The sequence below is a fragment of the Emydura macquarii genome, unplaced genomic scaffold (genome assembly GCF_026122565.2).
Source record: "Emydura macquarii macquarii isolate MOO-44397 ecotype Brisbane River unplaced genomic scaffold, CSIRO-AGI_Emac_v2 contig_431, whole genome shotgun sequence".
Classification (NCBI taxonomy): domain Eukaryota; kingdom Metazoa; phylum Chordata; order Testudines; family Chelidae; genus Emydura; species Emydura macquarii.
The window spans coordinates 4,566,373-4,594,159 of record NW_027130568.1 but is presented as its reverse complement, the minus strand read 5'-3'; the positions used below and the strand labels follow the sequence as shown (position 1 = coordinate 4,594,159).

At 41.4% G+C, this 27,787-nt stretch overlaps 1 protein-coding gene across 1 annotated transcript in view; it reads left to right on the top strand.

The window, feature by feature from the left end:
- The window catches only part of RTTN (rotatin), a 170,905-nt gene extending 148,107 nt beyond the window's left edge, over nt 1-22,798 (top strand). The window contains exons 45-49 of the mRNA XM_067537491.1: nt 10,850-11,052; nt 15,457-15,724; nt 19,371-19,474; nt 20,297-20,366; nt 22,341-22,798. Coding sequence (XP_067393592.1) covers nt 10,850-11,052; nt 15,457-15,724; nt 19,371-19,474; nt 20,297-20,366; nt 22,341-22,423 — 728 coding nt within the window. The 3' untranslated portion in view covers nt 22,424-22,798. The remainder of the gene's footprint in view (nt 1-10,849; nt 11,053-15,456; nt 15,725-19,370; nt 19,475-20,296; nt 20,367-22,340) is intronic.
- Nucleotides 22,799-27,787: the final 4,989 nt, after the last annotated feature.

Sequence of the window (27,787 nt, the reverse complement as noted above, 5' to 3'; positions counted from 1 at the left end):
CTTGTTGTCTTCCACGTCAGAGGTGTTGAGAGGACTGTCCCCGGCACACCACGGCACCCGAGACCAAGGTCAGGCATGGCACCACCGGGCTAGTGGCTCGGGGTCTCACAGCGGGGACAGTTGTCGGGACAGCCAATGCCCCCACAAGGTGTCACAGCAGGTGGCACAATCAGCCCCAGTTTGGCCCCAGGGACAATGGCCGCAACAATGGCCTTATTGGGCCCCATGGAGCATCCAGATGGGACCGGGACCCCAATCTACCCTGTCAGCGGGGGTTCAGTCCATGCCCCCAGCACAGAAGAAGGCCTGTAGACACCATTCCTCAGATGAGGAGTCGAACCCCATGGAGGGACACTACAGGTGCATCCCTTCGTCAGGTAGGGGAGCACCTGCAGGATGTGCCTCAGCAGTCCTCTTCCCTGGACGAGGCAGTCTCCTGGGACTACGGGGTGCCACTGGAGGATTTCAGGGCGCACCAGGAGCTGCTCAAGAGGGTGGCCTTTAACTTGGGACTGAAGATGGAGTTAGAGGAGTCCGATGATACCCTCTTCAATGTGCTGTCGGCGGCTGCCTCAGCAAAAGTGGCCCTACCTGTCCACGATAGCGTCCTCAAAATTGTTAAGGCCCTGTGGCAAACTCCTTCCTCGATCACCCCTACGTCAAAGGCGGCTGAGAGGAAGTATTATGTCCCGGACAAAGGGTTCGAGTATTTGTTCACTCACCTGGCCCCAGGAACTCTGGTGGTAGACGCAGTCAACCAGCGGGACAGGCAAGGTCAGCCTGGTTCCACTCCCAAGAGCAAAGACAACAAAAAGCTGGATTTGTTTGGGGGAGAGATTTATTTCACGGAAGCCCTGCAGTTCAGGATTGCCAACCATCAGGCCCTCCTGAGGAGACATAATTTTAATTTGTGGGACTTCCTCAGGCGGTTTGCTGAGGCCCTGCCCCAGGATCAGGTCGCAGACTTCACCACCATCCTGGATGAAGGAATCACGGTGGCTAGGGCAGGGCTCCAAACGTCAGTGATGCTGCTGACTTGGTGGGTAGGGCCATGGCCTCCGCCATTGCCATGAGAAGGTGCTCATGGCTGCAATCCTTGGGCCTGTCCCAGGAGGTGCAGCAATCAATTCAGGACCTCCCCTTTGATGGGTCGGCCCTGTTCTCCGATCAGACAAATGCAAAGCTACACGGTCTGAAGGTCTCCAGGGCCACGCTTCGCTCCCTGGGCCTGTACATGCCACAGGCTTCCAAACCACAGTCACGGCCCCAGACGCAGCAGCAATCAAGGCCTCTGCCTAGACCCTTTCAACCTTACAGAAATAGGGGGGTTAGAAGACGGAATCAGCCCCCTAGCTCATCCTCAGCTCCCCAGCAGGGGCCCCCAGGGGGTTGGGCAATTGTAGGAGTCAGTTTTGATGGTGCGCCTGAGGGTGGTGCCCCTACTGCTCTCCTGGATCCGCCCCGCCCCTTCCTAAACAGGTTAAGACCCTTCTATTCCGAATGGGCAAAGATCACGTCGGACCGTTGGGTCCTTGGGATAGTCTCTGGGGGCTACGCCCTAGAGTTTATTTCTACACCCCCCAACAACCCTCCCCCTACGTCCCTCTTCAGGGACCCCTCTCATGAGCAACTCCTCTTGCAGGAAGTGGACACCCTCCTCAACATAGGAGCGGTGGAAATGGACCCTCAAGACAGAAAGGGGAAGGGGTTCTATTCGAGGTACTTCCTCATCTCCAAGGCAAAGGGGGGTCTAAGAACCATATTAGACCTGCGTCATCTAAACAAATATGTCAAATGACTCAGGTTTCGCATGGTTTTCCTAGCCTCTATAATCCCTTCCCTGGATCCAGGAGACTGGTATGCTGCCCGCGATCTCAAGGATACATACTTTCATGTGTCTATACTCCCCAGCCACAGGTGCTTTCTTTGCTTCACGGTGGCTGGCTCCCACTACCAATTTACAGCCCGAGCCTTTGGCCTCTCTTCGGCTCCAAGGGTGTTCACCAAATGCATGGCAGTAGTGGTGGCCCACCTGAGATGAAAAGGATGATTGGCTGATCAGGGGCAGGTCCAGGTTCCAAGTGCAGGAGAGCGTGACCCTCACTTGCTCCACGTGCAGCAGGCTGGGACCACTCATAAACGAGCAGAAGTCCACACTAACCCCAGTGCAGCGTATAGCATTAATTGGGGCCACGTGGATGCTTCGGAGGCCAGAGCCTTCCTTCCTCAGTCACGTTTTGAGGCAATGGTCTCTATCATCTCTCAGCTGCACCGATGCCCCACAACAACAGTCAGGCACTGCCTGCAGCTGTTGGGCCACATGGCGGCCTGCACGTACATAGTGAGACTAGCTCTCCTGAGACTCAGACCGCTTCAGGCGTGGTTGGCCTCGGTATAAGTGCCGAATAGACACCCACTGGATCGGGTGGTCACAGTTCCCCCGCCCGTCCTAGCCTCCCTAAACTGGTGGAGGTCTCCCAGGGCAGTGTTTGAAGGGCGTTCTATTCAGGGAACTGGTCCCGTCGGTCACCCTAATCTCTGACACCTCAGATATGGGATGGGGAATCCACATCAGCGCCAACCTGAGCACTCAGGGGCTCTGGTCGGGGGAGGAGAGACACCTGCACATCAACGTGAAGAAGCTGAGGGCCATTCGCCTAGCGTGCAGCGTGTTCCTCTGATTCCTGACAGGCAGAATGGTGCAGGTGCTGATGGACAACACCACAGCTATGTTTTATATAAACAGGCAGGGGGGGAGCGTGCTCCTCGGTTCTCTGCAAGAAAGCTACCCATCTGTGGGACTTTGCCATGAGGCACAATTTCCACTTGACTGCCTCTCATCTCCCCGGAGTGAGGAACAACGAGGCGAATCGCCTCAGCAGGTCGTTTCTACCCCCCCACGACTGGTTGTTGCACCCAGAGGTAGTGATTGTAATCTTTCAGAAGTGGGGTGTTCCCCAACTGGACCTATTTGCGTCGGCCTGGAACGCGATGTGTCCGAGGTTCTGCTCGCTCCGGGGTCACGAGACTGGGTCGATTTCCGATGCATTCCTCATCGACTGAACGGGGATACTCACATATGCGTTCCCACCCATTCTGCTCCCGCCCAGCGTCCTGCTGAAAATAAAGAGGGACAGGGTGGATGTTATACTCATCACTCCAGCTTGGCCGAGACAACACTGGTTCAGCATTCTGCTGGACCTTTTGATCGCCCCACCCCTGGAGCTCCTGAGTGGCACGACCTTCTCTCCCAGGACCACGGTCGCCCGTTGCACCCAGACCTGGACTCCCTGCACCTCACGGCCTGGAGGCTCTGTGGCTGATGGAGGGAGAGAGAGCCTGCTTGGTTCAGGTCTGACAAGTCCTGCTGCCCTCTATACAGGTTGTGTGTCAGGCTAAGTGGAAACGGTTTACCTCTTGGGCGGAGTCATGGGGCATTCTGCCCAGCCTCTCGCCTGTGCAGGCGATCCTGAGTACCTGCTCCAGCTAAAGCTCCAGGGTCTGGCGCTGGCCTCATTGAGGGTTCACCTAGCGGCCATTTCAGCCTTCCATCAGCCGCTAGAGGGGAGATCCCCGTTCTCCCATCCCATGTCGGTCGGGTTCCTCAAGGGGTTGGAGAGGCTTTATCCGCAGGTCTGTGACCTGTGCCTCCCTGGGATCTCAACCTGGTCTTCTCAAGACTCACAGAGCCCTCCTTCGAACCCATGGCTTCATGCCCTCTGCTCCTGCTTTCATGGAAGGTAGCCTTCCTGGTGGCCATTACCTCAGCTAGGAGGGTCTCTGAAATTAGGGCCTTGACCTCGGAGCCTCCTTATACAGTATTTTATAAGGATAAGGTGCAGCTAAGGCCACATCCAGCCTTCCTGCCCAAGGTGGTTTCCCAATTTCATTGTAACCAAGATATTTTTCTCCCCGTGTTCCTTCCCAAACCCGCACGGTTCAGAGAAGGAGAGGAGATAGCATTCGCTGGACGTGAGACGAGCCCTGACCACCTACATCGAGCGTACAAAGCCATTCCGGAAATCGACGCAGCTCTTCGTCACAGTGGTGGACCAGATGAAAGGCTCACCTGTCTCCACCCAGTGCATCTCCTCATGGATTACATCGTGCATCAAGTTCTGCTATGAGCAGGCGAGGGTGCTGCTTCCGGGAACCATCACAGCGCACTCAACCAGAGCTCAAGCCTCGTGTACAGCCTTCCTGAAGAGAGTGCCCCTGCAGGACATCTGCAAAGCCGCCACCAGGTCGTCGGTGCATATCTTCATGTCCCACTATGCCATCGTCCAGCAGGCGAGAGAGGATGCAGGATTCGGCAGAGCCATGCTGAGGTCAGCTCACTGGTAACTCCTACCCACTTCCAAGGTATTGCTTGTTAGTCATCTATAGTGGAATGGACATGAGCAATCACTCGAAGTAGAATACAAGGTTACTTACCAGTAACTGATGTTCTTCGAGATGTGTTGCTCATGTCCATTCCACAACCCACCCCCTGTCCCTGCTGCCGGAGTTGGCAGAAAGAAGGGACTGAGAGGGCGTACCTCATATACCGCGGCATGTGTGCGGGACTCCAGGGGGCACCAGAACCAGCCCTATGGGGTCTGCTAAGAGGAAGAAAGTTCTGGGAACCGTGCACGGTGACGTGCATTCACCTATAGTGGGATGGACATGAGCAACACATCTCGGAAGAACATCAGATACTGGTAAGTAACCTTGTTTTTTTGGTTCTTGTTATGCCTTTCTTTGCTAGATTAAAACATCCTTTAGCACCCAGAATTTTCTCCCCATGAAGATACTCATACACTGTGATCAAGTCACCTCTCAATCTTATGAAATGTGGACAAGTTAAGATAGCAGTAGCAAAACTTTTCTAAACACTTGATAAACACTATATTTTAGAGGCATCTGTGTTTTTATTGTGCTTCCAACAGCCTCTGTAATTACTCTTTTCATAATAAATGTATCTCAGCATTCTGGGCATCAAGGGTAAATACAATGAAACATACTTATGACCACCTGTTATTTGTGATCTGCTATAGCCAACCAAATTTCTGTGCCAGTAAGATTTCCTATCTTCTCCATATTAATGCACTCTGCAGTACTGTCAACAGTGTTCCCAAGTAAATAGAGAGGAATAATTCCCAACTCAAGGTGAATCAGCTTCGGGCCCTCCCTTCTTTCAGAGAGAGAGGCCATTGGGCAATGGTCATCCAAAGAGCTTCTGCCTTCAGCCAGCCATCTCACAGAAACTGAGGAATGAAGGTCTGCTATACTCTCTGGGCTGCCTTCAGCTGGGTTTCTGCCTTTTAAGCTCCTCCATCCATTTTTTACTTCTCTCACAAGTATGATGGGACAGGGCCACCTGAGTTCACATTAGCTTGTTAACCCTGGTTGCCCAATGTGGCATTTGTATACCTCACCACAGGTTCTCTGAAATTTCTCTTAGAGTTGTCTATGTAAAGAAGATGCACCTATGTAATTTAAATCAGTTTAAACCAGTGCAAGCAGCCCTGTGGACATTCTTATATCAATTTTAAATTGGTTATATCAGATTAGCTTGTGCCTAATTTATCAATGCAAATTGAATCAAAGTAAGCCAGGTTTAGAGTGTCAACACACAAAGTTGCACTTGTTTAACTAAATCCATATAAAAAGACACCTTACTTTAATGGTGCAAATTAATATATGGACCATGCTTTAATGTATTTCAGCCATAGGCCTGTTCAACTGAATTAACTGTTTTATTCAGCCTACTGAAGAGGGGAATGGTCAGAAAAAAAAGACAGATCAAGTTTAGGAACTTCTAAATGATGAAAAATATTGTTAAAATTAACATATTGTAAAAATTTGATGGATTACTTGAGTTATCTGAAAGATCTCTTTTTTTTGTTAAAGCAGTGAAGGACTTATATTGAACAGTCACCCTGATTCTGAAACCTGTTCCAGGTGGACAGACTGCTGTATTTGCATGGAGTTCCATTGACTTCAGTAGGACTCTGCCTGGGTGCAGCAGTCTGCCCACACACTCCATGACCTTTCAGGATTTACCTATGTTGGTGAAACAACTGGAATACACTTGTTTTTGTTATCCTCGTTTAAAAAGGATGTTGAAAAACTTGAATCCCCAAAAGAGCCACAAAAATTATTTGAGGGCTGGAGAAAATGCCAGAAAGTGTGAGACTTAGAGCTTAATCTGTTTAGTTTATCAAAAAGAAGACTGAGAGATGACTTGGTCACAGTGTAGAATTTAGCAAAGGAAGGCATAACAAGAATCAATGCTAGAAGTTGAAGCCAGACAAATTCCTAGAGTTCTTAAAAATAAGGCATACATTTTTAACTGTAATGGTGGAATAATCAAGGGATGTGGTTGATCCTCCTGATATCTTCAAATCAAGACTGGATGCCTCTGAGGAAGTTCAGGCATTAGCCAAACACATGCAGAGGCAATGGAGTGAAATTTACTGATCTATGATATGTTGGAGGCCAGACTAGATAGGTGATTTAATGGTCCTTTCTCACCTTAAACAGTTTGAATTTAGGTTAGAAGGAAGTTTCAATTTTTTAATTTTCTTCTGCTTTGCTTATAAGGGGATGTGGTTTCTGTTTAATCATGTTCATTCTTACTATTCAGGCTAGCTGCAAGATGAGCCAACCCACTCACCTTATCAGTTCATTAAACCACTTCCGTTAGCGTCCTAGGAGCAAAGAAATGTTTGATGATGCTCATCTATAAGCAACTACTATGAGATGAACTATCCTTTTTTTCTCTTGCTGTCTACTATGTATTGTGGGATCCAGCTCAGTTGTGTATGCTGGATGCTATTGCAATATATATGTTAAATAAGTGTAAAGTAGGAGTGTATCTGTAATACCAAAAAAAAAAAAAAAAAATTGGGGGGAGGAGGAAAATTGATTCTGACCTGGCAGTTTTGCAGAATAGTATATTGCTTGCTCATATGGTCCAGCTTGCATGAAATGAATACTTTCAGAACATTAGTTTTTTATTTCATAAATAGTATTTCAGGAACAACTTTAAATTTCTAAACCAGCTCTGCTAATTTTTCCTGTAAGCAGTAACTGTGCACATTACCTTAGATGTAGAGGCTGTGAAACAATGTCCTGATTTTTGTGACCTTCCTCTCTGAGCTGTAGCATGAGATTAGTTTAACATCTATACCACTAATGCCCCATTTCTGCAAATTGGTCCATACAGGTGGACTCCACACAGAATAACTTTCAGGAGTGGGGTCCATTTAATATTACATCAGTGGCCATTTTATCTTTCTGGATTTCACACATTGCATTTATACTACATTTTATAATCTAGACATAGCTAACTTTGAGGTTAATCTTATACCTTGCTTTTCTTTTTTGAGGTTATAAGAGTTTTCCTCACACCATTGTGGGAAGAGTAATAATGACATTGAGTTCTGATTGAGTATATGATGATATTTATTTAATAACAGCCATTCTTTAAGGTTTTAATATAAATAACTGAAATAAAATAGAATAGCAATAAAATAGAAATTTACTAAATACCAAAAAAAATTTCTATTTGTCATTCAATAAGCATAACTGTAATTGTTGACTTGATTGCTGGAGAGTTGTTTTCCCCCACAAATTCAATCAAAGGTAACCATATATTTAAGAACATTTTTTCCAAATGTTGAGTAATTTTTTTAAATAAGGTTTCCTGTTGCCTTTATTTGTTAAATTTTATAAACCAAGATTTTTTTGGAAGATAATGTTTCTTCCAGTGATTTGCAATATAATTTCTAATTGCAGCTCTCCAGAATATCAGGATATTCTTTAACTGAAATATTATCTTTCCAACAGAATTAGCAACAATTGGACCAGTGGTCCACTGCTTAAATTACAATTGGTGTAATATATTTAATTTATTCACACAATGGTTTCCAAATTTTTTTTAGGGTGAGCTCTCCAAATTATATATGAAATCCCTTAGTAACCTACAGCCATCTTCTCTTGTCCTTTTAACCTTACTTATGTAATGTAGCTTAGATAAGTAACGTAATAATTTTCTTTTGTATTACAAAATGCTGAAGGTTGATGCACCTGGCTCTTCATGTGTATTTTTATTTCTCTCCATCATTTTTTTCCGTCTGCGACACTATTTTCATTTCCTCAGGAAAGGCATAATTTCTTCACTCTAAAACTTGAGATAGTTGTGATATTCGACTATTCCTTTTTATACTCCTTATCTGTAGCAGACAGTTTTTCTATTACATATTCCTCGATATGTGAATATAGCAAATTTTAGGAATTGTGTTTTCCTTAATCTGTCTAAATGTGAGGATGGAGTGGAAGTTAAGGATAATCTAGGCATGGCCCAATATCTAAACAAATACTTTGCCTCAGTTTTTAATTAGGCTAATGAAGAGCTGAGGGATGGGGCAGGGAGGCTAATGGGAATAAGGATATGAAAGTAGAAATGACCACATCCAAGGTAGACGCAAAACTCCGAGGTAGAAGCAAGGATTTTTAATGAATCTGTAAACTTAGGGGTTGTACCGTATGACAGGAGAATTGCTAACATAGTTCCTATTTTTAAGAAAGGATAAAAAATTGATCTGGGTAACTACAGGCCTGTTAATTTGACCTCATTAGTATGCAAGGTCTTGGAAAAAATTTTAAAGAGAAAGCAGTTAAGGACATTGAGGTTAACGGTAATTGGGACAAAATACAACTTGATTTTACAAAAGGTAAATCATGCCAGACCAACTCGATCTCCTTCTTTGAGAAGATAACAGATTTTTTAGACAGAGGGAATGCAGTGGATCTAATTTACCTAGATCTCAGTAAGGCATTTGATATGGTTTCACATGGGGAATTATTAGTTAAATTGGAAAAGATGGAGATTAATATGAAAATTGAAAGATGGATAAGGAACTGGTTAAAGGGGAGACTACAACGAGTCATATTGAAAAGTGAAGTGTCAGGGTGGAGGAGGTTACTAGTGGAGTTCCTCAAAGATCGGTTCTGGGACCGATCTTATTTAACCTTTTCTTTACTGACCGTGGCACAAAAAGTGAGAGTGTGCTAATAAAGTTTGCAGATGACACAAAGGTGGGAGGTATTATCAATACAGAGGAAGACCAGGATATCATACAAGAAGATCTGGATGACCTTGTAAACTGAAGTAATAGAAATACGATCACATTTTATAGTGGAAAGTGCCAGGATCATGCATTTAGGCACTAATAACAAGAATTTTTGCTATAAGTTGGGTATTCATCAGTTGGAAGTGACAGAGGAGGAGAAGGACCTGGATGTATTGATTGATCCCGGGATGACTATGAGCCACCAGTGTGATGTGGCCGTGAAAAAAGCTAATGTGGTCCCAGGATGCATCAAGCGAGGTATTTCCAGTAGAGATAGGGCGGTGTTAGTATCGTTGTACAAGGCGCTAGTGAGACCTCTTTTGGAATACTGTCTGTAGTTCTGGTCTCCCATGTTTAAGAAAGATTAATTCAAACTGGAACAGATGCAGAGACAGGCTACTAGGATGATCCAAGGAATGGAAAATCTGCCTTATAGGAGGAGATTCAAAGAGCTTGGCTTGTTTAGCCTAACCAAAAGAAGGCTGAGTGTAGATATGATTGCTCTCTGTAAATACATCAGAGGGAGAAATACCCGGGAGGGAGAGGAATTATTTAGCTTCAGCACCAATGTGGACCCAAGAACAAATTAATATAAACTGGCCATCAGGAAGTTTAGTCTTGAAATTAGACCCAGGTTTCTAACCATCAGAGGAGTGAAGTTCTGGAACAGCCTTCCAAGGGAAGCAGTCAGGGCAAAAAACCTAGCTAGCTTCAAGACTGAGCTGGATAAGTTTATGGAGGGGATGATATGATGGGACGGCCTAATTTGGCAACTGACTGATCTTTGAGCCCAGTGGCCTGTGAAGGGATGTTAGATGGGGTGAGTTCTGAGTTACTACAGAGAATTCTTTCTGGGTGTCTGGCTGGTGAGTCTTGCCCACATGCACAGGGTTTAACTGATTGCCATATTTGGGGTTGGGAAGGAATTTTCCTCTAAAGCAGATTGGCAGAAGCACTGGGGGTTTTTCACCTTCCTCTGCAGTGTGGGGCATGGGTCACTTGCTGGTGGATTTTCTGTATCTTGAAGTCTTTAAACCGTGATTTGAGGACTTCAGTAACTCATTCATAGGTTAGGGGTCTATTCCAGGAGTGGGTGGGTGAGGTTCTGTGGCCATTGTGCAGGAGGTCAGACTAGATGATCATAAAGTTCCCTTCTGACCTTAAAATCTATACAATCTAATAATATCACTGATGGATGAACACTTGCTTTCCCCCAATATCTGATTAAGTCCGCCTTTACTAAACTAGGATCAAAATCCTTATTTTCATATATTAGTTGTACAGGAGATTGGAGCAGATTTAATGTCTTTGAGATGGAATCTCATATTTTTAGGTGTAGAATATAAAGTGGAAAAAAGACTTTTTTTTTCCATTACAGTAACATCTAGAAGTCCTAAGTAATATCATATTCCCATTGTACTAGAAGTTTTACAAACGCATAGTGAAAGACAGGCCCTGCCTGGAAGAGCTTACTATCTAAATAGATAAGACCGAAGAAAATAGAGGGGCAGAGGTGACGTGTCTTGTCCAAAGTCACACAGCAGGTTAGCAGTAGATCTGGGATTAAAACCCAGGTCTCCTGACTCCCTCCCCTTGGTTCTATTATCTAGACAATGCTGCCTTTCTAGAAATATTGGTATGCTGTGTACATAGATTCCCCCATCCAGCCTGGTCATTTCTGTAGTGAGGCAGTCACATTTAAATGTTAAAACTATGTTTCATTCTTTAAGGCTGTGGTTCTCTTTGCTGGGCAAGCAGTGGACCGTCTCCATTTCAGACTGCACAGAGAAGTGCGGCCAGCAACTCACTAATGCACATCATCATCAAGTTAGCTTCCCAAACACCAACTGAGAACAGTGCAATTCAGCATATTGTCTTTACTCTTCTTTCCAACCTTGCTGTGTCTCATGACTGTAAGGGTGTTATTCAAAAGGTAAGGAGGCAACATTATTTATTATTTGTTTCTATGTTTATTTTTTGAGCACCTAGGGAGCTGCAAGGTGCATCACAAAACCAAGACGACATGTTTCTGATTCTTGAAGGCATACAGTCTAAGGCCCAATCCAGCAAACACTTGCAGATATGATTTACTTTGTGTACGTGAGGAGTCCCAAAGATGTGAATGGGACCTATTTAAACATTTGCAAAATCAGGCCCTAGACTCAACATGATCTAATTAAGAGAGAAGGGTAGGGAAATTATAAAGATGGCTATCATGATGCAGATACCCTTGTTTATTCTCATAAGTAGTGTAATTCAGGAGTTCTTAACTTTTTCCAGAATAGGGATGCATCTTACTGTGTGTCATGGACCACTTCCTCTCCCTTTCTTGATTCCGCAGACCATCTTCCTATCATTCACAGTTGCATAATATCCCTAAGGCAACTGCAGGAAAAGTAATAATAAAAACACATGTATGTAGTTTAATGTCTCCTTAATGCATTGTGTTTTGAAACCAGTTAATTGTACAGAATACTTTTTCTCTTTCTCTCCCTTCTGTTCTGTTTTAATTTCTCCCACTCCCTTGCACTTTCATCTCTGTTTAGTTGCCTTCTCTTCCTTGGCACGTGTCCCTCTCACCTGTACAGTGTTCTCTCCTGCTTGTGGCTGATAACATCTGTCTCCTTTCCTCCTCTTATGTAGCACTGGCCTCTAGTAGAGGCAGCTGTTTCTTCCCTGTTTCCAGCTTGTTTTGCTTTGCTCTCCAGTAAAGATTCTGGAGAGTTGTAAAAGAATCTGGAAACAAGGAAGAGCACCACGTGACCATCCAGTACTCAGTTCACAGAGTACTGTTTAGGTACTGGTTTGTATCGGATGGGAATCTTACTCTAAGTAGAGTAATAAGTAAGAAGTGATATACTACTGGCCCATACAGGCTCTTTCCAAAGGGTATCAGTGCAGCTTCTCGCAGTCAGAGGTTTAGGGACACCCAGAGCATGGCGTTGCATCCTTGACCATCTTGGCTAATAGTCACTGAACATATCCTCCATGAACTTATCTAATTCTTTTTCGAATCCATTTGTACTTTTGTCCTTCACTGAATCCCCTGACAATGAGTTCCACAGGTTGACTGCATTATGTGAAGAAGTATTTCCTTATGTTTTTTTTAAACCTTCTGCCTATTAATTTCTTTGGGTGATCTATCCCTGGTTCTTGTACCATGTGAAGAGGTAAATAACACTTCCTTATTCAGTTTCTCCTCACAATTCATGATTTTATTGACCTCTCATATCTCCCCTCAGTTGTCTCTTTTCGTAGCTGAGTAGTCCCAGTCTTTTTAAGCTCTCCAAGTATGGAAGCTGTTCCATAGCCTTAATCATTTTTGTTGTCCTTCTCTGTACTTTTTTCAATTCTAATATATCTTTTTTTATTTTGAGATGGGGTGACCAGAACTGCATGCAGAATTCAAAGTGCGGTTGTGCCATGGATTTATATAGTAGCATTATGGTGTTTTCTGTCCTGTTATCTCTCCCGTTCCTAATTGTTCCTAACCTTCTTTTAGCTTTTTTGACTGCTGCTGCACAATGAGCAGATGTTTTCAGTTAACTATCCACAGAAATTAAAAGAAATTAAAATTAATTTCTTTTAAAATTGTGTAGTTCCCCTTTTGGAAGTTAAATGCTACTGTGCTGGGTTTTTTTGGTATTTTCCCCTCAACAAAGATGTTAAATTTAATTACATTATGGTTGCTATTACTGAGTGCTACAGCTCCTGTTGGCCAGCTCCTGTGCACCACTTAGGAATAAATAAAAAAAATGTCCTTGCCTCTTGTGGCTTCCAGGACTAGCTGCTGTAAGACGCAGTAATTAATGGTGTCTAAAAATTTTATCTCTGCATCTCATCCTGAGAGAGGAGGCACATTCCCAGTCAATATAGTTGAAATCCCCCATTATTAATGGATTTTTTGTTGTTGTAGCATTTCTAATCTCCCTGAGCATTTCACAAATCATCGTCACCATCCTGGTCAAGTGGTCGGTAATATGCTTCTACTGCTATACTCTTACTTTTTTCAATCATGACATTTCTACCCATAAAATTCTATGGTACTGTTTGATTCATTTCAGATTTTTATTATATTTAATTTTATGCTTTCTTTCACATATAGTGCCACTCCACCACCACTGCGACCTACTCTGTCATTCCTATATATTTTCTTCCATTATGTGGGATCATGTGGTGATGTCTTGTTTGATGTGGTATTTTTTGAAATATGTGCTTGAGATGGTTCCTCAGTATTTCTGCAGTCCTACAGAACAGTTCTGCGTATTTGGAGTTGTATGTAGTGGTCAGAGCGTTATAGATGGTGAGCCTTCTGTGGATGATGTTTTATTTCTTGCATTTGCTCAGGAAGTAGATGTCACTATTAGGTTTGGCTTCCTTCTTCACGTTATGGAGTTTCCATTTTAAACAGCAAAATTAAGTCTTCCATTGTTGTTGTAGCCATCTTGGTCCCAGGACATGAGACTTACTTCACCCACCTTGTCTGATTTTATAGCTGTCAGTATATATTAGAAGCTGTACATGAGTAAATAAGAAGATAAACTTTTGGTGGTATAATTTGATGCATCTGTCTTGGAGAAACAGTGATAATAAAAAACAAATATACACTTTTAAAGAGGGTAGCACCTAAATGAAGTATCTGTAAAATTTTCAGTAGAGTTCTTTTTTAGTTGCATACATATAAAGGCTTTTTCTTTTCCCTTATTTCAGGTGTATGCCGAAAAGTTCTCACTTTCTTATCTAAACTTTCTGAAAGAATTTCATTCTTTTGAATTTTGCTAGCTTTCATTATATTAGAATATAAACTCTTTGAGACAAGGACCTTGGTGGTACTGAAATAAACATATTAAATAATTATTCCTTGCCCAGTATTTCCTCTTCTCTGGCCTACACTATTTGGCACTGATGCTGCAAAAGCTGGTAATAAAACATGTTTGGTGTTATCTGGTTGTATTTTATTTAATGTCTTTGCAGAATCTGTTCAAAATTAAGATTATATTATTACTGGAGCTCCTTTTTGATTAAATTGCTGTGTTCTTAAACTTCCTTTCTCTCCTTTCTTCACACGCTATCAATGTATTGTACTTGAAGCTACTTATCCATTTGAAAATAAAATTAGCATAATTGTGTATACAGCTTAATATATTTAGACATGAATTACATTGAAATTACTTCTGTCAGAGTTTCTTTTTCTGAGAAAGTGTTTCTGCTGGAAGATGTCTCAATCCTTTTGTTTTATTTATTTTCTTTTCTTTTAACAATGTTAAAGCAGCTGTCTGCTTAGTGAAAAGACTTGACTATGGCTCTCTCCAGAGCTTATCACTTTGCTTTGGCTACATAGGTTAACTAATTGAGCGATTTCTCCCTCCTCCCCGCTCGCTGGGTGCTGCCATCACAGCTCTTCCAGGTCCTATTGGGCTTGGAGTACATTCCCTTATGTGAGAATTAACTCATCACTATTATACTTCATGTGATCGAAATCAAGAAGAGTCTGTCAACAAGATAAAAGATGTTTTGATTTGTTGATTTAACAAATGCCATAATGTGTTGCCACTTCAGATCTGAAAAGACTGACACTCAGCTGCAAACCTTCCTTATGGTGGAGACCAACAACACAGATCTTCTCTTCCATGCAGTGATAGAGTTTGGCTTCTGTCTGCTCTGGAGTTCCCTAGAGTGGAAGCAGAGTTTCTGGATACCATGAGCAAAGCCAGGGCAAGCAAATCAAAGACTCTCTGGGGTATCTGCAGCACTGAGGAAGCTGTATTCAGGAGGATGGAGGTTTCACGGCAGCTGTACAGAAAAGAACAAAGAAGGATAGCTACTAGGGGTGGAAGGAGTGGGCAAGCTCTTCGATACCCTTTGTTTCTAGAATATTAGAGTAGATGATGCACTTTCCTGTAATGGCTAAGAAGTTCTTGCTCTTTCACCATACTTTATGTTCTTGAATGCTAAAATACTAAGCTAACAGCTTTCTTAAAATGTAAATAAAATGTTCATACTGTTTTGATTTTTGCATTTACAGATTGTGAGGATCATGTAAGCCAATGAACTGAGAATGGGACAGTGTAACTATTAAAATTTTCATTAGACAGATCATCAAGAAAGCACCAGTAGTCATTGACACTACGAGAAGCACTTACTTTTGAAGCACTTTTTTATTGCTATCACAAAATATTGCAGAAAAAATATTTTGACTAATGTGGGAGTAGGAGACTAACTAATGATGGGAACATGGGATAGGGAGGACCAGTAAACTGGCTATATGGAAGAGTGTCTGTGAAAGCAATGTTATTTAGTAATGAAATAACATTGTGCATTTTCTCTCTTCTGATAGAGTAACTTCTTACAGAACTTTTTGTCTCTGTCATTGCCTAAAAGAGGAAATAAAAGCCTTAGTACATTGGCTAGCCTTTGGCTAAAGCTGCTACTGAACATATCCTTTGGAGAAGATGGACGGCAGATGATCATGAAGCTAAATGGTGGCTTAGACCAACTGGTGGAGATGAGCAAATACAAACACAAGAATAATCACCGTATAGTCCTTCTTATTCTGCACAACATCTGCTTTAGTCCAACTAACAAGCCCAAGATACTTGCTAATGGTAGATATCTAAGCTCTTATCCAGATGTTGTACTACTGGAATTTAATGAAATTGGGGGTACTGATAGAAAATCCAGTATATTGTTTACAAAAGCATTTTTTATTAAACTGAAGCGCTCAATTGTGTAACAAAATTTTAGGAAATTATAAACATCAAAAACTGAAAGAAATATATTAAAGAAAATAACACTATAGCAAATATACCAGACAGCTAAAATTATTTTTATAGGTTCATCTTTGAGTGCTGGTCCCTATGGGTATTTGCTGTGGGTGCACATGTGCTCTGTGCTTCCAGGACCAGAAATTCTCCAATAGTAATGTCCAATGGTTTGTCTGCACCCTTCATCTTGTTCTTTCAGCTGAGGGAATAAAGAGTGGCATGTGTCAATCTGCCTCTCCAATTCTTTTTCTACTACTCCTGATTTGGGACAGAAACCTTTTGTGTCTATAGCCTTTAGCTTGCTCTAAGCTCTATGCTCTGAATACTGTAAATAGTTTAATTATTTTAATCATTTTAGCATTTAATTCTTTCGCAGTTTTAGCAGTGCTCAGGATATTTATGTTCCCAGTGCTCAGGATATTTATGTCCAGGGTCCTAGGCTTCAACCCTTGCTTTGTCTGACTGCTGGTCTTCTCAGTAAGCAACCTGCACAAGAACTGCCTGTATTGGCAGGGGGAATCACACATCCTATCAAAGTGAGATCTGATGTTCCTTCTCTTGTACTTGGCAGTCTTGGGAGTTTAGACTTTGACAGCACCTGATGGAACTCTCCATAAGACCTTGATTGGATATGGGACCCTTCTGCTCTCTGCCTCACTGTCTGGAGCCTTCGACCTGGCACCAGCAGAACCCTTAGCAGGCCCAGAAACTCCATGGATCAGAATCACGAAGAGAGTAAGGAGACACACCCTAATAAGAAATCAGACAAATCAGCTCAACAGTCCGGGAAGCCGAGAACTGCTTCTTCCCTTTTCCTTGCTCCACGACCCACCCTCCTTCCCCTTTGCTTAAGAGTTTCATCTTGCAGGACTTTGTGGTAGAGAAGGAATTGAGGGTGGTTTACCCACACAGCTCTCTATATCCTTGTTATGGGACATGATGATATTTGGAGCCCCATGCATGGGTTGAACAGGCACTGCAATAAAAAATATCTGATCAAAGGCATGTGAGGTGCATGTGTACATGAAGTAAAGCACCCACGGGGACACATCCCAAAGAACTCCAGTTACTGCACAGAGTGAGTATCCTCCCCTTCTCCTGGATTACCTTCTCTCTTTAAAGTCATCGGACCTGTCCATTAGCTCATTGAGGGTATATTTAGCAGCTCTTAATGCCTTTCACCAACTGATAGAGAACTTTTTCAGTTTTCACCCACCACACAATGGTAAGGTTGAAAAGACAATGTCAGAACATTCCTGTTGGTATCAAAACCTACTCTTGCTTGAGAGCCAAACCTTGTGTTATCAGCATTTATTAACCCATCATTTGAACCCTTGACCTCCTGCTCCCTCTTATACTTACCAGTGAAAGTAGCCTTCCTGAAAGCTGACACCACAGCCAGGAGGGTGTGTGTGCTTGGAGCCCTTATGGCAGACTCAACTTATACAATCTCTCATAAACACAAAGTATCCCTCAGATTTCATCCCAAGTTTATCTACAAAGTTCCTTCTGACTTTCACTTGGAGCAGACGATTCACCTACCTCTGTTTTACCTGAAACTTCCCAACACTAGGGAGGACAGAAAACTCCAATTCCTAAATGTACACAGAGCTCTAGCGTTATGTCTAGGCAGATTTTGAGAAGATCTCTCAGATTATTCATCTCCATTGCTGAGCAATGAACGGAGAGGCAACATCTTCCCAAAGGCCATTAAGATGGATTTCCAATGGCATTCTCCTCAGCTATGCACCTGAGGAAGCCCTTCCTCCTCAGTCTGTGAAGGCTCATTCTAAGAGCGCTCAAGTTTCTCCAGTAGCCTCACTGCAAGAAATCCCTCTCTTGGAGATCTGTAGGATGGCAACTTGGGGATCCATTCACACATTGATCAGGCTGATTCAAGCCTTGGCTAAGGACACTTCCTTTGGTTCAGCAATCCTGAAAATTATTGTGCAGCACATTTCCTTGCACCGAACTTGTCGTTAAGCTCTGCTTGGGAGTCACCCACAGTGAATACCCATAGGATATGAGTAACTGTGAGACAGTTACTTTATAGTAACTGGAGTTCTTTGTGATGTGTAGTCCCTGTAGGTATTCACCACCCATATTCCTTCCCCTCTACTCAGTTCATATGATTCATGGTAGAGTAGGAACTGAAAAGAAGGAGACGGTCTGTGCCATTCCTTATACCCTCATTTGAAAGCTGAGGAGTTGAATGGTGGAGATGTGGACCAATAGACACTGCTTTTGAATCATTTCTGGTCCTGGGTGCACAGAGCACATTCACACTCATAGTGAATGCCCATAGAGATCACACATCTGAAAGAACTTCAGTTCTTGTAAGGTATATAACCTTCCTTTATTCTGAGATCTTGCTATTTTGAAATTACAATAATATAACTTGAATGGGAAGGTTTTAACTAGACACTTAAATAGAAGACCATGCCTTTATTAAAAGAATTGAAGAGGAGCACTGTGCATCAAACACTTAGCTTTTAAATAATCTGGTTTAGAAATACAATTTTAAAAAAATACTTGTTAGTTATTAGTATGTTATCTTTCAATCAGACAAAACCTAGGCTATGCATATTCCTTGGCAACCCTCCTGCAATCTATGCCTCTTATGTCAAGCCATGCTACTTTTCTCCAGATATACTGATCCTCTTATATACTATAGTGTGATAAGTATGGCATAAATACTTACTGTAGTGAGATAGAAAGAACTCTCTTTGATTGTTTGTAGAGGCCAGGACTATTTAGACAGGATGCTCCACTGTTCCCTAATGGAGCTTGAGAAGCTCCCAGCTGAAGCTGTCCTCAAATTTTTCCAGATCTTTGTTCAGTGTCTTTGAGTAATAATTATTACTCAACTCCATAGTCTACCAAATGCATTTATATTGTGGAGTGAGCAGTCAGATGTGTTGAACAAGAAGCCAGCTGGCTTTAATTCCATGGAAAGCCCAGAGGTAAACCTTGGAGAGCAGAGAATCTGAGAAGGTTTAAGGCAAAAAATGTGACAGCAGTGAAATCAAGCAGGTAGCAACCACTGTAAAAATTGGCAGAATGTCTTAATTCTACTCCATTGTGCTGGTAGTGTTGATACTGTGTTTCTATCAGGTGTTACTACATAATAAAGTTATTTTAAGATCTCTTATGTGGTTCAAAATGTATGTGCAACAGTCAGCTATGCACATTGTAGTGGCTATAATTTTCAATACCTATTCTTTTTATGGCTTAATCTTCATTTTTAGTATAGACAATTCCATTTTGCTGCTTATATTTATAAATATTAATTTATAGTGCTTACAAGTATACTAGGTACTTATTCATTTTAAACTATCTGATTATATAAACTTTGTACTTGTTGTGCCATACCAATATTTATCATATAAATAGAGACAAATTTGCCGGAATAAGAACATTTCATAGGTGGGAATCTGTCGTAATGTGCTTTGCTAGTCTTTGTGTGTGCTTTTGTTTTCCTCATTAGATAAAGTCATTGCAGTGCTATCTGCCTGTTTAGAAAGTGACAGCCTCACTGATCAGCAAATAGGAGCAGCTGCACTTTGGTCTTTGCTTCACAATTATCAGAAGGTTAGTATTTAGAAAATGCTTCCAATTCAAGAAAAATCAAAGCACTTAACCTGCAGTACATCCTTACATTTTTGCTATAATGTTGATCTACTGCAAGTTAGATGTCCTGGAAAATGTATCCTCTATGTACAATTATAAAATTACGCCCCAGTCCTGCAATTTGTTTGGCATGGGCAGAATCCCATACCTGGGCAGATCCCACTGAAATCAATAAAGCTCGATGCAGGGATCCATCCCCACGGAACAAGTTGCAGGATTGGGGCTGTAATAAGTAAATCAAAATCCTACTCACTGGAAGATTCACATCCTTTAAAATTGTCTTTCATTAGAATTCGATCAGTAGTTTTCCTTTAAGAAGTGATACACAGAGGAGAGTCAAATTATTTTTCACATCAACCAAAGTAACATGACTGTGTTCCTGTAAGTTATCATATAGCTTCTGAAATATGCAGATGATATGACATTTTTATTGGTTTATAACTCACACAATATATGCTTTTGTACTGTGCTTTTTACCATGAAGTTTGCAAGAATGTTATTTACTTGTACTTGCCAACTTAATATTCAAAGCAGTACTTGCTGACACACCAAGCCATGTCTTGGGAAATGGGTTCCATTATTGCTGCAATTCATTGTTTTCCTGTTTATTTTTCACAAATGCGGTATTTACGATGGTACAATCATGTTGCACTGTTAAATTCCTGAATGCCATATTCTCTTGGCTTACTGCCAAAAAATAACTGTGGAGACATAGCCTGATTTTCAGAACATCAGCATGTGGGAATAAATGTAATTATTGGATTATTATTCTTTGTGCTATAGGCAAAAGTGATTTTGAAGAATCCATCAATAAAAAGAAGAGTAGATGAGGCTTATTCTTTAGTGAAGAAAGGTAAGTTATTGGAGAACTTAGTTTCTACCTCAAAGGAGTAACAGCCAATTGTGCAATTTTTCTGTGAAAAGAAATCCTTAATACACTATATTGCCCTGTAGTACAACTAAAAGGAAACATTTTGTTGTGTTATATGTGCTCTAAAATTTTGGGTTCTGAGCGATGATCCTTTTAAATCCACATATGCTTTTCTGTTCAGCATCTTCTTCCAAAATAAAAAAATAAACCTTCTGGTGACAAATTGTAAATAAGATTTGTGAGGTGGTAATTGCTAAGGATTAGTCTGAGAGATACATTTGATTGTGCTGGCAGCAAAACGATTTTGTTGCCACATACTTTCTCTGTGCTAAAACCTTGTATTTTGGTGATAAGAAGCACTGCCCAGTTAAAACTGACCTCACTTAACCTTCCTGAATTCAGCTACGCCAGGGAGACCAGAATACGGTGCCATGCTGACAGTACTGTTCTGTAAACTGGCTGGTTTTTACTTTGACTTTGAATGGCTTTTTAAAAGCATGTTTACTGTTTTAAGAAATTGCAGTTAGCTATAATTTGAATAGCTTTTACTTAATAGATAACTGTACCTGCAAGCAGTCCAAAAAAAGAAAATTCAAAAGCATCTCTATTTGGAAATTTCTCTGAGCAGGACTGTGGAGTGGGATTGCAACTCCAGTAGCTAATATGTGGGCTTGCTTGTTCCACTCATCTCATTGCGACCCTGCTCTTGCAAAGACTTATATGCGTGCTTACTTTTAAAAACAAGTACTGCTATTGAGTTCAGTCAATCTATTCATGCACTTAAATACACACACAAATCATTGCAGGATTGGGGCTAAATTGCCATATTTGTTTACAAGACAGAGTGGCCAGCAAATGGCTGCTAAATTGAGACCATTTTTGTTTCATTTTGGAGTAAGCTAGCCCTAATTAGATGGATTTTTGCCAGCATATCTGATGACCATCCTGTATTAGGAAATAAATTTAAGTTCCAGGAAATGAATGTACTGTGGCTTTCTTGCCACTCATTTGTGTGTTGTGTTCTATTTGTACTGTTCCAGCTTATTTGTTTAATAAGTTAAAAGTACTTGCAATTGGAACCTCTTGTTTGCCTGGCAAAATCATTTTACTTTACAGCACTTTGTAAATCCATAAATACAGTGTATGCTGTGAAAGATATTATAGTACATCATTTATTTTAATAACTCCTTGCATTACTGAATTTTGCACATTAGCAGGTAACCAATTAGCACAGTTAAAATACAAGGATAGTGCATTATAAAGTTGATTATTTTTATTACCGTAGCACCTATTAGCCCTAGATTGTACTATTTATTTGAACAGATTAGTTAAGTTTTTAATTATTATAACCTATTACAGTCATGCACGGTTGTCAGGAAAACTTAACTCAGGAAAATTTATCTACTAGCCTGGTCTGGGAAAGCTTTCATCACTTGATGAGGCTGACCAGGCTTCCCACTAGGGAACTTGGCAGGAATGTATTTGTTGGTGCACTTTAGAAATCCTTTCAGAGTGCAAGTGGCTTGACTTCTGAAGTGCACTGATAGCCTTGTTTTATACCTCTCCTTCCCAACTCTGCCTGTGCTGTGGAGGAGTTGTTGTGAAAGAAGCATTGTCTCATTCATGTTGGGGCAACTGCCAGGGAGCTTGATCAAAGGCCGCACCTCCTTGTCCCAATTGATTGAAAATTTCCAAAGGTATTATATTAGTAAATATTCTCTCATATATTTTTGTAGAAGCAAAGACCTAACAATATGAGATGCCAGTACAGAATACTGCTGTTAAGTATTTGAGGGGAACACGACTGCCAATTTGTTGTGCCAGATTATAAAATGTGTGAATTAGCAAGAGATTTTTGCATCTGTGGGTTTGATGTAGCCTTTGAAGGCCTAGTATTTATGTGAAATACTGAATGTTACCAGAAAAGCTCTGAAGTCTTGTTTTTCTCCTCTTTAGCTTTTTCACAGCCAGAAGGAAACCATCTAAAAGCCTACCACTTCAAATGTCTAGAGAATCTAGTGAGGCTTCTCAATAATTGACTGTTTGGTGAGTTCTCATATTGAAGGTAGATTGCTTACTCCATGGAAGACTGGCATTTAAAGAAAAATCTTCTAATCATGAGATTTGTGGAGACAGCGTGTCAGAGAACAAATTTACTGCGTCTTTGAGAAGAGAGTTGATCACCTTATGCCAAAGAAATAACATAGAATATGTTTGAAACTGTATGTACTGTATTCCCAATGGGAAATTGGGGGTGATGCTGCATCTGGGAAATGCAAAAGAAGAATGAGAACATAGGGGGAAAAAGGGCATGAGAAATTAGTAATTTTATTAAATTATGTGTTGAAATTATTACTGGAAAATATTAGTGGTTGGTTTGAGCTCATCTCAATAAAGTTTTTTTATTAAAATAAATATTCATTGTGGATTGTAATTTTTAGATGTGTAATGCATGAAAAAGTAGAGACTACAACTCTTCACTTAAAAAAATAGGGGGAATGAACTTTTATATCTGCTGTACTGAAACCCTGGTATATCATAATAGTTAGATATAGAGCATCAACATTAAATCTTAGTTTCCATGGATTTTTCAGTTTAAAGTTAGAACTTTTACAGTGACAGTTATATTAACATAGCAGCTCTTATGTCTGTGCAAGTGTTTGAGGCTCTTCTGTTAGAAAGCAGAATGGAAAAGTTATAATTACAACATTGTAAGAGACATTTCCAGAAACTATATTTATTATTTGTAGAATTCTGGTGCTTTACAAAAACCACAGAGACAAAGTGCTACCTTGAAGAGATTAAACTGTTAGGCAAGACTGTGTATCCTTAAATTGCTATCATGTCATTAATATCATCATGGTTTTTCCAGTAAATTCTAGATACATTCAGGAACACCAGAGGGTGAAAAAAGTGTTACCATGTAGTTCCTGGCTGAGAGCTCCATTGCAAGTGCTTCTGAGATCCACTACACGGCTGCTTTGCTTCTCCCCTGGTACACATGGTGTTTTCAAGATTCCCCCAGTGAGAAATGACACACAATCATTTTAAAATGAGCAAACAGCAGATTAAACATGAACAAACCTCTTTAAGCAACACCTGAAGTAGAGGCTTGAGTCCCCATTTTTAACTGCCCTGCTTCTCCCCCAAACCAGACCACAAAAGACTGTAGCATTTTTGAAAATATATCTAGCGTTGCTTATTTCTGAAATTAGATTCTGACAATACTTATAAAACTGTGAACTTTACAACATAATTGCTATGAGGCAGATAACGATATGAAAGCTTATTGTAAGGATTTAGTGGCTCAGATGAAAATCAGCAAAATCATGGGTGATTTTCCTGAAAGGCGAAAAGAAATCCGTTAGACCACCAAGACCTCATTCTCCACTACCTTGCACTTTGCGAGGATAAATGACCATGCAAAGCTGTTGTGATATGCTGCCATTTTGACCTAGTAGTGTTTTACACCCACTTTAAATAAGTGTAACTGACTGCACAAATGCACGGCTGTAGAGAGTCAAGACCACAGTCTCTAATTGATAAAGTAGATTATAGAATTGTAGGACTGGAAGGGACATCAAGAGGTCATCTAGTACAATCCCTGCACTTATGGCAGGACTAAGACCTGGTTTACACTTATCTGGCAATTTGGTGGCAGTCAACGGGAGTTACGCAAGCTATGCAGAGTATACAGCACTTGAGGGAGTGGATTAACAGCATCCATTTCTGGATTGATTGAGCAGGTCTTCACTGACCGCTTAATTGATCCAGATAGGTCCATCTGACAGCGGCGACTTTGCTGCCGTCAATACAGACATACCCTAAGTATTATCTAGACCATCCCTGTCAGGTGTTTTTCTAACCTGCTCTTAAAAATATCCAGTGATGGAGATTCCACAACCTCCCTAGGCAATTTATTTCAGTGTTTAACTTACCTGACAGGAAGTTTTTCCTAATGTCCAACCCAAACTGCCCTTGCTGCAATTTAAGGCCATTGCTTCTTGTCCTATCCTCAGAAGTTAAGGAGAACAATTTTTCTCCCTCCTCCTCCTAACAACCTTTTTGGTATTTGAAATTATGTACTTGATATTCTGTATAAAGTTGTCACCACAGTTCTAATATATGTATTTTGTGATTCCCTGAGGAACTGGAAACGTTCTGCTTTCCTTCAGAATCTATTGTTTAAATGTATTTGGCCCAGAAGATTTTTCTGAAAAGGCAGCTAATGAAGGCACATAAAATGCCAACTGTCCCACCTCATTTGACAGAGAGAGATAGAAAGCCAGGTCTTTCACTGCCAAATTCATTAATTTTAAACATAAGGAATTGATTATGCATTTAGCAAGAGAGAGAAAAGAGCTGTTATATCAATGTAAAAATATACTTTTTCCAAGTTTACCATGTGGATCCAATGAGGCAGAGAAAACAGTAATACTTTATCTGGCTATCTCAAAACCTAGTTGTATTTTGGTGATATAAAAAGCTATTTTCTCTGTAGAGGTACAGAAGTTGAAAAGTTCTTCACTATTGTGAGGAAAGAATCACACGTACACACAAGAAATAGAAACCATACAAGATTCCACAGCTTGAAGACCTGTCTGGATAATTGCAAACATGATGACAAATGACCTGTCTACATTCTAAATTTTTGAATTCTGTACAAACAAGAATCCTTTGTCTAATTGGTACCTGATATTGATGTACCTAATAAACAAATAGTGAAAGAAAAATTTCACTCAAATCCAGGTGCAGTAGAATATGGATGTAATAGAATTTGATCTCATTTTGAATTATATCATTTTGAATTTATTAAACTACTTACATTTCTTTATCCAATCACTCCTATTGTAAAATGCATGTAAATTCCAGTTATATTTGTTGCTACAGCAAATCTTACTCTATTAATTTGTATGTTGAAATCCACAACCAGACAAATTCTTTATATTTTTCAACATTTTATTTATGAAGTAATAATGAGATGCAGTTTTAACTGTCCCCTATCATGTCATAGATACATATGGCCTAGAAAATCTAGGTCTACAGGACCAAATTTGTGTTCAAGCCAGCTAAAATTTTTAATGTAGAATTTCTGTCAGAGACTGAAGAGGTTTTTATTCAGTAGGAAAGGTTTTTTTCTCTGATCTCCATAAGGTTCATGCGCATGCTGTCATTTTCAACTCTTGTATACTAATAACTCATGTTAAAAAGTGCCCCCGTTGGTAACACACTAAGAAATTTCTATCATAGAAGCCAAATACTTAATAAAATCAGAGAACATATAACAGGCTAATGGCTCACCAAACACTCATCTGCATCTCTTATAGGAAATGACTGAAAAAACCACATATATTTATTTGTCAGCTTCCTGTACAAGGGCCCTTAGAGCTACTTGTACAAACTTAGAGATCCTTGTACCAGACCTAAAGACTGAAGATGGAAAGTTACTGAAAATTCATAAGCAAAAAAAAAAAACAACCTACTTTCATCAGTAGATCTCAAAGCACTTCACAAAGGAGGTAAATATTATTATCCTTGTTTATCAGATAACTGATCTGATATTCTTACGCACATTTACCCATAGGCTAAAACCTAACAATCTTCTAATTGATGGAGCATATGATTAATTTAACAGCCCAAACCTTGTGAGCTGTGATGGGATGTTCACCCCATTCCAGCCCTAAAGGGATTAAGGTGGCTCAGAAGGGGCCAATTAACTTTATAGGTGACATCTGGGGGAGAATCAGGTTTGATTGATAAGCACTAATTGAAAACGAAGCTCACCTGAGCAGGAGCAGGCTGGGCTCGTAGAAAGCCCGGAAATGGAGAGTAGAAGGGTACTATATGGAGAGAGTCTCCAGTCATTCTCGGCACTGAGAGGTGGTATGAGGAAACCCTGGGATCCTGTCCCTGATGGAAGGGGTATGCCACCCAGGAGTTGTGGGGAAGAAAGCCTGTGGAAGGCAGAGTAGGAAGAAGCCCAGGGAAAGGGCAGCAAGGGTTGAGATTGTGTAGATGTTGGATTCTGAGGATAAGGTCCCTGGGCTGGAACTCAGAGTGAGCCTGGGTTCCCCAAACAATCACTGGGGAAGTGGCACTGGCTGGGAATTGGCATGGAGGACTATCTGGGCCAGTGTACAGACAGTTGGGAGTTGTTCCAGAGGGACATTTATACCCAGGAAGAGGAAGATTAATGATCTAGCTGAAGGGCTGAGCCAGAAAGGTGGAGTGCTGTGAAGTATGAGATGAGAGAGCACTACAGCAACAGAATGACTGATAGAATGGGTGAGGTGTGAGAGCCAATCCCCAGACCTGGCCACCTGGGGGCACCCAGCAGTGAGTGAATCCTGTCACAATTAGGTGGAGAATGGAGGCATGAAGGTTGCCCCGATACAATATAAGTGTGAGAGGCTGCATTGGAAGAAAAGGGAAAGAGATAATGGAGCCGTGTGTGGAGGCCCTCTTTGCAGAAGGCAGATACACCTTACTGAGTTGGACCTCAGAGTTACTTCTCCTGCTTAAGGGGGCTGACAAGCAACAAAAGGGAATCCCGGCACTACTTATGCAGGTCCAGGATAACAGCAGTGACAGTGGGAAGCACAGTTATATCTGCAGAGCTATTTGATGAAACTGGAGGAACAGCAGTATTTATATAGGCTGTTGCAGGAAGAAATTAGCAGAGGACTCAAAGGCTGGGAAAAGAAAAGAGATTCTGAGGTTAGCAGTCTGGCTAAGGAGGTGTCATGCCTGTGGGCAGAGGGGAGATACAAAAATTGACCCTACCTGTATGGGAATAAGAAGTCCTTAGACTGAAGGTGGAAATGCAGGAAAGTCCTGCAGCTAACCTGTTGGGAGAGCTGGAAGGGGGGGGTGCGCCTGTTTGTTCTGTGGGGAATTGGGACATGTAATGAGCTATTGCCCTCGCAAGGAGTAGAACCATGCTCAACGGAAGGGCAGGGTCCTGACTTAGGGGGCTGAAGAAAAAATTGGTGGACTGCAGCATGCATACTGATATAGTAGAGAAGGCCAATGGGGCTGTGATGACAAAGGGTGAGAAGGAACTGAAGGAGAGAAAGGTTATTACAAGGACAAATCTGAAGGAGGCAAGGATAAACACAGAGACTAGCTAGTATGCAGTAGGAACTCAGACCCTGAGAGAGAGGATGCTGAGGTAGTGTGCAGAGCAAGGGAAGGAGCTACAAGAGAAGGCAGTAGCTGCAGAGCAGGCCTTACAAGTAGCTATATGAGACCTAAAACATCAGAGCAAAAAGGGGTACATCATGGAAGAGAAGGGCAAACTTCTCTTGGTGGGTGAACTAGAGCAGAAGCAAAATGACTTCTGGCAAATGCAGGTTTGGAGGCATCCATACCCATGAGAGCTGCAGTCTTGATGGGGAGGGTAT